The sequence below is a fragment of the Salvelinus fontinalis genome, chromosome 5, assembly GCF_029448725.1.
Source record: "Salvelinus fontinalis isolate EN_2023a chromosome 5, ASM2944872v1, whole genome shotgun sequence".
Classification (NCBI taxonomy): domain Eukaryota; kingdom Metazoa; phylum Chordata; class Actinopteri; order Salmoniformes; family Salmonidae; genus Salvelinus; species Salvelinus fontinalis.
The window spans coordinates 12,849,927-12,863,500 of record NC_074669.1 but is presented as its reverse complement, the minus strand read 5'-3'; the positions used below and the strand labels follow the sequence as shown (position 1 = coordinate 12,863,500).

Here is a 13,574-nt window from a genome sequence, read left to right as displayed (position 1 = left end):
ACAGAGCTCCAGAGTTCCTCTGTGGAGATGGGATAACCTTCCAGAAGGACAACCATCTCTGCAGCACTCCACCAATCAGGCCTTTATGGTAGAGTGGCCAGATGGAAACCACTCCTCAGTAAAAGGCACATGACAGCCCTCTTGGAGTTTGCCAAAAGGCACCTAAACACTCTCAGACCATGAGAAACAAGATTCTCTGGTCTGATGAAACCAAGATTGAACTCTTTGGCCTGAATGACAAGCGTCACGTCTGGAGGAAACCTGGCACCATCCCTACGTTAAAGCATGGTGGTGGCAGCATCATGCTGTGGGGATGTTTTTCAGCGGCAGAGAATGGCACACTAGTCAGATGAACGGAGCAAAGTACAGAGAGATCCTTGATGAAAACCTGCTCCAGAGCGCTCAGGACCTCAAACTGGGGTGAAGGTTCACCTTTCAACAGGACAACGACCCTAAGCACACAGCCAAGACAACACAGGAGTGACTTTGGGACAAGTCTGCCAAATGTGCTTTTTTCTTTGTCATTATGGGGTATTCTGTGTAGACTGATGGAGAAATAACAATTTAATAAATTTTAGAATAAGGCTGTAACGTAACAAAATGTGGAAAAAATTAAGGGGTCTGAATACTTTCCAAATGCACTGTACATGCAAAGCATTGAATATTTACATTCATGTACTTTGAAAGGAATTTTGTAACTTTGTCCCAGAAGCATTTAACTGCAGTGCCTAACTGATTTAGGGGACACAGTGAACAGTTGGGAGTTGGGGCCAATTTCTTCGTAAAATGTTTCCTTGGTGTTAAATACAGTCTGTGAACAAACTTAAAGTTTATAAATTGATGGTTCAGATTACTGGATGCCATGGTCACGTTTCCATATTCTGTTCCAATAAAGGGTTGTTCAGATTCACTTAGATCTAAACCATACTTTTTAATGACTAGCTCAGAATATGAAAAGTTGTTTATAGACATCCGTCCTTTTGGGAGCCCAGATAAATTATTTATATTTCACATAATTGGATGGTTCGGTATTTGGGTTTCCCAAGGGACTCCATAGGACAGCATTGCTGACCTAAGTTGTAAATATAGAAAAAAGAAGTTGCCTGTTAATGTTTGTGTATTTCAATCTTGGAATGTTTTCAAACCATTACTATCCATGATATCGACAAGGGTACGGATTACACATTTGAACCATAGGGTGGATGCAAAAGGCCGCCCTCCAGATCGCAAGGTATTATTGTGAAATATTGGAGTATGAGCATGCCATTTTGATTTCAAGTTACATTGTTTTAAAATGTTGCGCAAAATAGAGATTGTGTGAGCAATAGTAGGACCAAAGCGTAGTTTACATTGTTTAAACAGACGGATTTTGATGAGTTTTTTTTCTGTTAATTTGATTTCCGCGGAGCCACGGAAATTGTAGGAGAAGGGTTAAGAGGTATATCAGTGAAGACCACCTCTTCCAAGGCAATAGGAGACACCATTTTTTTCTCTATACTCAGTCAGGGAGCAGAAGAATAATGTCTAAACCAATTTAGGATTGGGCAAAATGCTAGTGCCTGGAAATACAATTTCAAGTTTGGTACAGATAGTCCTCCTACTTCTTTCCATCTTAATTTTATCTGGGATCACTTACATTGCCTTATTAATTTTTAAATCACACTATGGATTTTATCCCAAAAGCCAGAAGTGGGAGACATGGGAAGAATATAATTATAAAAATCCAGCCATGGCCATTTTTCATTTTGACAATACATATTCTGCTGGTTAAAGCAACAGGGATGTTAGTCCATCTACTGAGGTCGGATTGAATTGATTTGAACATTCTGTTAAAGTTTTTAGAAACGGTTTTATATAAGGAAGAAAATCTATTACACCCAAATATTTAAAATGGGACATTATTGGGATTCCAAAAGCAGAGATGGAGTCCTCCATCTGGGTCTTGAGAGGAAGTAAGGCTGATTTGGTTCGATTAATTTAATAACTTGAGATGAAGCTGAATTTATCGATTATCTTCAATGCATTTGGGAGTGATTGAGATACAATGTCTAGATATAGTAAAATATTGTCCACGTATAATGAGATGAAGTGATCAGGGAAATTCGTATTATTTCCTTCAATGACAAATTGTCTGGGCCAGGGGTTCCATGGATAATACAAATAACAAAGGAGAAATCAGATCACCTTGTCTGTTGCTTATTGTGATTCTGAATGATCAGAGCAGATATTGCCTATAATATCCACGGCTGAGGGATTGGTATATTTAGTGTTTTAATCATATTAATGAAATTGGAGGCCAATTCCCATATGTTCGAAGACAGACCAGAGATATGACCATTCAAGTCTATCAAAAGCTTTTTCTGCAACAGGAGATAAAACAGCCCAAGGCGCTGTTGTTTCTGATGAAGCATTTAAGATATGTAATAGTCAACGGAGGTTATCTGAGAATAAACGTTTTTTAACAAACCCACTTTGGGTAAGGAAGTCTCAAGACGGGACGACAACATTTTGGAAAACGGTTTGATATCTGTGTTTATCAAGATAGGGAGCGATAGTGAGAACACTGGGTAGCATCCTTACCTTTTAAAAAAACTAGCTAAATTAGTGGTGTATTCACATCTCCCAAATGAACCTTTGTGAAATGCTGTGTTAATCATTTCAAGCAATAGTGGACCAAATTGATTCCCACATTTTAAATAGACCTTAAGGGGGAATCCCATACAGGCGATTTTCCTTTATTCATTCTACCCAATGCCCTTTTGAGTTCATTGAGAGAGATTTGGGTCCCAGCGAGGCGGCTTCCTCTGTTGAGAGAAGAGGAGTTCTTAATTATTTTAGAAAGGCCTTAGTCTGACATTGTGTGGATTTACAATCAGATGTGTACAGTTCTTTATAGAAGCGGGAAATCTTTGATTAATTTGGGTTCTGATAGTAATTCCCCTGTTTCAGATTCAATAGTTGCTATATCAGCTAATTGATCATTACTGCATAGCTTGTTGGCCAGTAAATGACTGGGAAGATTACAATGGAAGTAATGGTTGAGTCGAACTCGATGGATGGCAAATTCTGCTCTCGGTCATATCAATAAATTAAGTTCTGTCTTGACTTTGGAAAGAGTAATAGCTACCTGGTCTGAAAATAGTATTTGTTGTGAATGCTCTAAAGTAGTTAACAACATTTCCAATTCTGATATCTTCTTGAATTGTAATTTATTCAACCCAGATGCAAATACAGTTGCCTTGTTTTTTATAAAACATTTGGTAGCATCCCATAGAATCCAGGAATCATCGGTTGAATTTTTATTGATCAATATGAATTAGTTTAGCTTTAATTTGAAATTGGTCACAGAATGTAGGATTCTGTAGTAATGAAATGCTGAATCACCATCTTGTGGCTCTTTTATGAGATTTAGGAGATAATATAAAATCGATTCGGGGAATGTTTTAATTCCTGTTTGAGTAGACTTGTGTACTCATTTGCTTATGGATTATGTGCTCGCCAGGCATCAATGAGGTTGTAATCAGACAGCATATACCGTTGAAGTCGGAGGTTTACAAACACCTTAGCCAAATACATTTAAACTCAATTTTCTGACATTAATTCCTGAAATGTAATCCTAGTAAAAATTGCCTGTCTTAGGTCAGTTAGGATCACCACTTTATTTTAAGAATGTGAAATGGCAGAATAATAGCAGAGAGAATGATTTATTTCAGCTTTTACTTATTTCATCGCATTCCCAGTGGGTCAGAAGTTTACATACACTCAATTAGTATTTGGTAGCATAGCATTTAAATTGTTTAACTTGGGTCAAATGTTTCAGGTAGTCTGAAAATAGCTTCCCACAATCAGTTGCAGGGCTTTGTGATGGCCACTGCAATACCTTGACTTTGTTGTCCTTAAGCCATTTAGGACTTTGGAAGTACGCTTGGGGTCATTGACCCATTTGCGACCATGCTTTAACTTCCTGACTGATGTCTTGAGATGTTGCTTCAATATATCCACATAATTTTCAATCCTCATGATGCCATCTATTTTGTGAAGTGTACCAGCCCTCCTGCAGCAAAGCACCCCCACAATATGATACTGCCACCCCGTGCTTCACGGTTGGGATGGTGTTCTTCGGCTTGCAAGCATCCCCCTTTTTCCTCCAAACATAACTATGGTCATTATGGCCAAACAGTTCTATTTTTGTTTCATCAGACCAGAGGACATTTCTCCTAAAAGTACGATCTTTGTCCCCATGTGCAGTTGCAAACCGTAGTCTGGCTTTTTTATGGCGGTTTTGGAGCAGTGGCTTCTTCCTTGCTGAGCGGCCTTTCAGGTTATGTCGATATAGGACTCGTTTTACTGTGGATATAGACTCTTTTGTACCTGTTTTCTCCAGCATCTTCACAAGGTCCTTTGCTGTTATTCTGGGAATGATTTGCACTTTTCGCACCAAAGTACATTCATCTCTAGGAGACAGAACGTGTCCTGAGGGGTATGACGGCTGCGTGGTCCCATGATGTTTATACTTGTGTACTATTGTTTGTACAGATGAACGTGGTACCTTCAGGCGTTTGGAAAATGCCCCCAAAGATGAACCAGACTTTTGGAGGTCTACAATTTTTTTTCTGAGGTCTTGGCTGATTTCTTTTGATTTTCCAATGATGTCAAGCAAAGAGGCACTTCATTTGAAGGTAGGCCTTAAAATAGATTCACAGGTACACCTCCAATTGACTCAAATTATGTCAATTAGCCTATCAGAAGCTTCTAAAGCCATGACATAATTTTCTGGAATTTTCCAAGCTGTTTAAAGGCACAGTCAACTTAGTGTATGTAAACTTCTGACCCACTGGAATTGTGATACAGTGAATTATAAATGAAATAATCTGTCTGTAAACAATAGTTGGAAAAATTACTTACGTAGATGTCTACGTAGATTACTAAAGTAGATTACTTACGTAGATTACTAAAGTAGATGTCCTAACCGAGTTGCCAAAACATATCATTTGTTTAACAAGAAATTTGTGGAGTGGTTGAAAAAAGAGTTTTAATGACTCCAACCTAAGTGTAAGTACACTTCCGACTTCAACTGTATGTTGGAGAGCCTTGGTGTGTGGACAGTAGTTTGTCTTATTAGATTTGTCCCGCATGTCCAAAATTGCATTCATGTCTGTCAGATGGAATTGAGTTTATTCTAACAATATGGTGTTCAGAAAATCAAAAAATGTAGGGATCATATGAATTTGGAGCGTACACATTAATAAAGGCAATTTTCCGTAAGAATGTAATATGAGCAAAACATTTTAGTGAACTGGCAATTCGTAACATTTGAATCGATTTTCTGACCGATGCATACTACATTTAGATGGGTTTGGGGTCTGCGGACCGATGATGCACTTGTATCTTTTATAGATTGTTTTTTTTTACTCCTTTTTCTCCCCAATTTCGTGATATCCAATTGGTAGTTACAGTCTTGTCTCATCGCTGCAACTCCCATACGGACTCGGGAGAGGCGAAGGTTGAGAGCCGTTTGTCCTCACAACCCATCCAAGCAGCACTGCTTCTTGACACAGTGCCCGCTTAACCCAGAAGCCAGTCACACCAATGTGTCAGAGGAAACACCGTACACCTGGTGACCATGTCAGCGTGCATGTGCCTGACCCGCCACAGGAGTCGCTAGAGCACGATGGGACAAGGACATCCCTGCTGGCCAAACCCTCCCCTAACCCAAACGACGCTGGGCCAATTGTGTGCCGCCCCATGGGTCTCCCGGTCGCGGCCGGCTGTGACAGAGCCTGGACTCGAACCAGGATCTGTAGTGGCACAGCTAGCACTGCGATGCAGTGCCTTAGACCACTGTGCAACTCGGGAGGCCTGATGCACTTGTATCTTAAACATTTGAATCGGGGACCCATCCGTATTGGTGAATTGTTACATTCCTAATATCACTCATTGTTTGTTTTCCTCTAGCAGTTACATGGTGTCAGATGACATTGCATGTAGTAGGTGCTGATCTAAGGCCAGTTTAGTCTTTTCCCTCTGACGGGTTTGGTTAGAATTGGGAGAGGGTAAGCTCATCCAAGATCTGTGTCTACGTATGACTTGGTTATTCTTACTTCATTAGAGACATCAACCACCAGGTTATCCTCACTCTTGTCCCCATCACTGTCCTAAGAGACACAGAGGAGAGAATGTCAGGTACACACTCTCTCTCACGTAAACAACATTGCCCACCCTTCACGCCTTCCCTCTGTCAGCCGTACACACAGACTAACACACACACTACACACACCCAGGCTTGCACATATACACAGATATGCCCACCCCTCCCTCCCTTTCTCTGTCTGTTTGGCCATATTACTACTTTATTCCTCTCTCTCCCTTCCTCTCTTCTTCTCCCCCTCTCTCTCTGGGAATAGCGGTGACAGCGATGGCACTTAATCACCATGGCAACAGTGCGTTGATGTGATCGTGGCCTGATATTCCTATTGACATCACGGTGGAGTGGCATCACCCCCTAATTATATTGAGCCAGATCAGAGCCATGTTGGAGAGGAGAGGAGACTATTCAACATCCTGCACGTAGACCGACCGGAGCTAGGAGAAAAAATCCTGCACGTAGACCGACCGGAGCTAGGAGAAAAACATCCTGGACATAGACAGACCGGAGCTAGGAGAAAAACATCCTGGACATAGACAGACCGGAGCTAGGAGAAAAAGATCCTGGACATAGACAGACAGGAGCTTGGAGAAAAACATCCTGGAGGTAGACAGACCGGAGCTAGGAGAAAAACATCCTGGACGTAGACAGACCGGAATTAGGAGAAAAACATCCTGGATGTAGACAGACCGGAGCTAGGAGAAAAACATCCTGGACATAGACAGACCGGAGCTAGGAGAAAAACATCCTGGACATAGACAGACAGGAGCTTGGAGAAAAACATCCTGGACATAGACAGACCGGAGCTAGGAGAAAAACATCCTGGACATAGACAGACAGGAGCTTGGAGAAAAACATCCTGGACGTAGACAGACAGGAGCTAGGAGAAAAACATCCTGGAGGTAGACAGACCGGAGCTAGGAGAAAAACATCCTGGACATAGACAGACCGGAGCTAGGAGAAAAACATCCTGGACATAGACAGACCGGAGCTAGGAGAAAAACATCCTGGACATAGACCGACCGGAGCTAGGAGAAAAACATCCTGGACATAGACCGACCGGAGCTAGGAGAAAAACATCCTGGAGGTAGACAGACCGGAGCTAGGAGAAAAACATCCTGGACATAGACAGACCGGAGCTAGGAGAAAAACATCCTGGACATAGACCGACCGGAGCTAGGAGAAAAACATCCTGGACATAGACAGACCGGAGCTAGGAGAAAAACATCCTGGACATAGACAGACCGGAGCTAGGAGAAAAACATCCTGGACGTAGACAGACAGGAGCTTGGAGAAAAACATCCTGGACATAGACAGACCGGAGCTAGGAGAAAAACATCCTGGAGGTAGACAGACCGGAGCTAGGAGAAAAACATCCTGGACGTAGACCGACCGGAGCTAGGAGAAAAACATCCTGGACATAGACAGACCGGAGCTAGGAGAAAAACATCCTGGACATAGACAGACCGGAGCTAGGAGAAAAACATCCTGGACATAGACAGACCGGAGCTAGGAGAAAAACATCCTGGACATAGACCGACCGGAGCTAGGAGAAAAACATCCTGGACGTAGACAGACAGGAGCTAGGAGAAAAACATCCTGGACATAGACAGACCGGAGCTAGGAGAAAAACATCCTGGACATAGACAGACCGGAGCTAGGAGAAAAACATCCTGGACGTAGACAGACCAGAGCTAGGAGAAAAACATCCTGGACGTAGACAGACAGGAGCTAGGAGAAAAACATCCTGGACATAGACAGACCGGAGCTAGGAGAAAAACATCCTGGACATAGACAGACCGGAGCTAGGAGAAAAACATCCTGGACATAGACAGACCGGAGCTAGGAGAAAAACATCCTGGACGTAGACAGACAGGAGCTAGGAGAAAAACATCCTGGACGTAGACAGACCGGAGCTAGGAGAAAAACATCCTGGACATAGACAGACAGGAGCTAGGAGAAAAACATCCTGGACATAGACAGACCGGAGCTAGGAGAAAAACATCCTGGACATAGACAGACCGGAGCTAGGAGAAAAACATCCTGGACGTAGACAGACAGGAGCTAGGAGAAAAACATCCTGGAGGTAGACAGACCGGAGCTAGGAGAAAAACATCCTGGACATAGACAGACCGGAGCTAGGAGAAAAACATCCTGGACATAGACAGACCGGAGCTAGGAGAAAAACATCCTGGACATAGACAGACCGGAGCTAGGAGAAAAACATCCTGGACGTAGACAGACAGGAGCTTGGAGAAAAACATCCTGGATGTAGACAGACAGGAGCTAGGAGAAAAACAACCATTACATCATGTAGTACAGAGAGGGGAATGATCAACAGAGCTCCCTGTCCAGCCTGTTTTAAAAACACAACATCTCCCTTCACGAGAGGCTACACTGATGTGATATTTAAGGCAGTTCTCATAGAGGAGCTATGCCAATCAGAATACTCACTCCACAGAAAGAGAGATCATGTTCACTAGGGTCATCTATTTTGTCCATTGCATGTCTTACCCTTCCAAGCTAAACACATATTTGACTAGCAGAATGACTGTGACCCCTGGTTGACCTGTGATGTCAGAGACTTGGGGCTGATCCAGCGTTAATACTGCAGTGCAGGTTTAATTGAATGGCATACGTACGTAGTGAGGTGGGAGGGGCTCCTTATCATCACAGCGCCTCCTCTTAGCGTCGCCCCCTCCCTGGGAGGAGGAGTACCCCCCCGACGGGCCCTGGCGCTCCTCCACTTGCTGGCTGTCTGTCGACGACACAGACTTACTCTGCACACACACACACACACACACACACACACACACACACACACACACACACACACACACACACACATACACACACACACACACACACACACACACACACACACACACACACACACATATCGCATAAAAAAGAGCAGACACACAACAGGTAAGTCATACAGAAAATGCAATTAAACAACACATTAAAAGTGTATTAACTTTCTCCCTGACACGGAAAAGCTCATATGACTCTCAAATATGACTCTGATCATTTTTTCAAGAAGCCAATTTTCTGGGTATTTATACTAGAAAGAGCATGGTGTGATCACCATAACAGAGGAATAAAACATCAAAGTGGAGTATTATTTCTGGGGTCTATGTGGGCTAACTATATTCTCTTTCATCGGTTGACTCCTATGGAACGTTCTGTTCTTTTGAACTGTGGAGGACACAGACAGGAAGCTGGTTGGACGGACGAGACCAGAACACACAAAGAACCACAGTTTTCTCAACAAACTCGCAGTCTTCTCTTCCATCTGTCCCTCCCTCTTCTCTCTCGCTCTTTCCCTTGCTTTTTCTTTCTTCCTCTCCATTAAAAAAAAAGTCACATAAGCACAACTTAACAAATAGCAATTGATATGCATCTCTCCTTCCTCCCTCCCGCCATCCATATTTTGGAGGACGTTATCACAGACACGACCTCTTTAGGATCAGTACATTAGTATAAGGGCGTTAATTCTCTAGAGTAAGACGTTGGGGGGGGGGGGGGGGGTGTTATAAGCTGACATGGAATTGCTTTAAGATGGTCATATGTATCATTTAGCTATTTGATTTTAGTTACAGTTTTGTCTCATCACTGCAACTCCCATACAGACTCGGGAGAGGCGAAGGTCGAGAGCTGTGCCTCCTCCAAAACAACCCAGCCAAGCCGCACTGTTTCTTGACACAATGCCCAGTTAACCCAGAAGCCAGCCGCACCAATGTGTCGGAGGAAACACCATACACCTGGTTACCATGTCAGCGCCCGACCCGCCACAGGAGTCGCTAGAGCACGATGGGACAAGGACATCCCTGCCGGCCAAACCCCCCCCAACGCGGACGACGCTGGGCCAATTGTGTACGGCCCCAGGGGTCTCCCGGTCACGACTGGCTGCACAGAGCCTGGACTCAAACCAAGATCTCTCGTGGCACAGCTAACAACTGCGATGCAGTTCCTTAGACCATTGCGCCACTCGGGAGGCCCCTTGGTAATTTATATTCTAAATAAAAATATTTGAATAAAAACGATATATTCATATATATATAGTTTTCATTTGTTATATCTGTGTCCATATTGTCCATGAGTTTCTAGTGTATAGACCATATGGTTCAAGACAAAAATTGGCAAATTAATGAAAAAAGCATCTAATCAACAATGGCATTATTTTCAATTAACATTGTAACTCGTCCAACTACTGTCCTTTTTTCATAATTGCCACCAGTTTGACGCCAAAACATCGACAACAAAGACATATTAAAATAGTGAAATAAATAAGTGTGTATATTATATTAAGGATATTTCATGCTGAAACCCTCATATTGAACACCAATGGTATTCACTAAGTTGATGGTTTACATTTAGGATCATGTTTAACAGCTTTGTCATTAGTTATTTAATTATTTCATATAGGCCAGAGAGAGGGCCAGAGATAATTACAGACACCTGTGATAATTTGAAGTACTCAAAAGGGCCGCTATATGTCTTGTGATACTTTACATAAAATACTTGAAAGATACCAAACCCTGTCTTTGCAACCCTACCATTGGGCCTAAGTTAAGGAACAATATAACTGTTCTACTGTTGTACTAGCTATACTAACTCTGCTGCTGGTCCTATTAATGGAAACTTCAACAAAACAGACCCTTTTAGAGGTCCTCTTTAAAGAGGGTCTCACAGTCACACACACACACACACGAACGCACACACACGTTGGGGTTACTTACCCTGCTGGGCGCAGCCTCTGTGAAGGGAACAGAGAGAGGGAAGGAGCGGTAGAGGGGGTGAGGGGTAGAGGGGATTGACGTCAGCATAGATAATAATAACAACAGCCCCACAGCATGCCAAGGTCAACCTGAAAAAGGCTGTCCCAGTGCAATAAAAACACAAGCTTTGTATTGTACATGTTTCCAATCTGCAGTGCTGCCCTCTCCCTCTCTGTCTCCACTCCTCAGAGACACAATGCTTTCCGTCTTCCCGTTCATTCATTCAGCACTCATCTGTCTGCTCAGTCTCTCTCTCATTCTTTTTCTGCACCAGGGTCCTACAAGTTTAACATCTAGTCACCCTCCATCAATACAGCCTCGCAGGCAACAGAATGACATTTGTTAGTTGTTCTATGTTTAGTGAGCGCTGTTCCTCAAAATATTCCGCCACCCTTTGAGTTCAACAAAAGTTCAACCAAGTGGTTATTTTGTATCAAAAGTTGACACATTTCAGTACTACAGTTCTTCACCAGGGTCCTTCACATGGAGGTCAGTCAGTGAGTAGTACCTCTTAGGTGCTCAGGGTCCAGGTGGTTGCGTTCATCCTTGGAGGCCAGGTGGGCTGAGACCCCCATGGCTCCAGTAAGGGCAAGCAGACCTGAACCTCCCCCCAGAGAGAGGCCTGATGGGTGGGGAGTCAGGGGAATACCTGGGGTGTGGTGAGACAGGTGCTGGAGCTGCTGCTGCTGTACACCAGGGAGACAGGGCAGAGGGAGAAGGAGGACAGGGAGAGAGAGAGAGAGAGGGAGAGAGAGAGAGGACAGGGAGAGAGAGAGCGAGAGGACAGGGAGAGAGAGAGAGAGAGAGAGAGGACAGGGAGAGAGAGAGAGAGAGAGAGAGCGAGAGAGGGCAGGGAGAGAGAGAGAGGACAGGGAGAGAGAGAGGGAGAGAGAGAGAGGACAGGGAGAGAGAGAGGGAGAGGACAGGGAGAGAGAGAGAGAGGACAGGGAGAGAGAGAGCGAGAGGACAGGGAGAGAGAGAGCGAGAGGACAGGGAGAGAGAGAGCGAGGACAAGGAGAGAGAGAGCGAGGACAAGGAGAGCGAGCGAGAGGACAGGGGGAGCGAGAGAGAGGACAAGGAGAGCGAGAGAGAGAGAGGACACAGGGAGGGAGAGAGAGAGGACACAGGGAGGAAGAGAGAGATAACACAGGGAGGGAGAGAGAGATAACACAGGGAGAACAAGAGAGGACAGGGGTAGGGAGATAGATTGGGAGTAGGAGGAATAGAAAAATAGAGAAAAGAGAAAGAGTGGGGCAGAGGAAGAGAACAAAACAGAGGGGGGAAAAAGAGATGGGATGGAGGGAGAGGAGGGGAGGGGGGTACCGGCAGATAAAGAGAGGCTATTTTCTTGGGTCTTATTACAGCTTATTTTAGTGTGTGTGTGTGTGTGTGTGTGTGTGTGTGTGTTACAGTGAGAGCTTGTCGGAGCTCTGATCACATTACACTCTACTTACACCTCGGCACTTTAAACACTGCAGAGAGAGAGGTGTGCATGCCCCTGTAGACTGTGTCTTTGTGTGTGTGTGTTGATGTTGATAGTGTCGCTGTTGGGGGTGTGAGGGTTGTCATGGTGACCAGAGGTGACTCACCCCAATGATGGCGTTGAGTTCGGCCATAGTGACCTGTTTGGCCCTCTCCACTGCCTGGACCACCTGCTGTTGATGCTACACACACGCACACACACACACACACACACACACAGGTTATTTATCCCACTGTGTGCTTCTCATAACACATAGACATACACAATATACAGTGCCTTGCAAAAGTATTCATCCCCCTTGGCGTTTTTCCTATTTTGTTGCATTACAACCTGTAATCGAAATGTATTTTTATTTGTATTTCATGTAATGGACATACACAAAATAGTCCAAATTGGTGAAGTGAAAAAAATAACTTGTTTCAAAATATTCTAATTTTAAAGAAAGAAGAAAAAAAGGAAAGCAGTGCGTGCATATGTATTCACCCCTTTGCTGTGAAGCCCCTAAATAAGATCTGGTGCAACCTTCAGAAGTCACATAATTAGCTAAATAAAGTCCACTTGTGTGCAATCTAAATGCCCCAGAGTCTGCAACACCACTAAGCAAGGGGAACCATCAAGCAAGTGGCACCATGAAAGGGAGAAGGGGAGAAGTACAGATCAGGGTTGGTTTATAAAAAATATCAGAAACTTTGAACATCCAACAAAGAACCATTAAATCCATTATTAAAAAATTTAAAGAATAGGGCACCACAACAAACCTGCCAAGAGAGGGCCTCCCACCAAAACTCACAGACCAGGCAAGGAGGGCATTAATCAGAGGCAACAAAGAGACCAAAGATAACCCTGAAGGAGTTGCGAAGCTCCACAGCCGAGATTGGAGTATCTGTCCATAGGACCACTTTAAGCCATACACTCCACAGAGCTGGGCTTTACCTAAGAGTGGCCAGAAAAAAGTAATTGCCTAAAGAAAAAAATAAGCAAACACGTTTGGTGTTCGCCAAAAGGCATGTGGGAGACTCCCCAAACATATGGAAGAAGGTACTCTGGTCAGATGAGACTAAAATTGAGCTTTTTGGCCATCAAGGAAAACGCTATGTCTGGCGCAAATCCAACACCTCTCATCACCCCGAGAACACCATCCCCACAGTGAAGCATGGTGGTGGCA

General features: G+C 43.8%; 1 protein-coding gene across 5 annotated transcripts in view; it reads right to left on the bottom strand.

The window, feature by feature from the left end:
• Positions 1-13,574, bottom strand: part of LOC129855139 (transducin-like enhancer protein 4) — a 94,582-nt gene that overhangs the window by 15,676 nt on the left and 65,332 nt on the right. For 4 of the 5 annotated variants that reach the window (XM_055922497.1, XM_055922495.1, XM_055922498.1 and 1 more), the window contains 5 exons: positions 12,516-12,590; positions 11,435-11,612; positions 10,888-10,904; positions 8,788-8,925; positions 6,102-6,155 (listed from right to left, as the gene is read on the bottom strand). In XM_055922497.1, coding sequence (XP_055778472.1) covers positions 6,102-6,155; positions 8,788-8,925; positions 10,888-10,904; positions 11,435-11,612; positions 12,516-12,590 — 462 coding nt within the window. The remainder of the gene's footprint in view (positions 1-6,101; positions 6,156-8,787; positions 8,926-10,887; positions 10,905-11,434; positions 11,613-12,515; positions 12,591-13,574) is intronic. The other variant, XM_055922496.1, reaches the window with a different exon arrangement.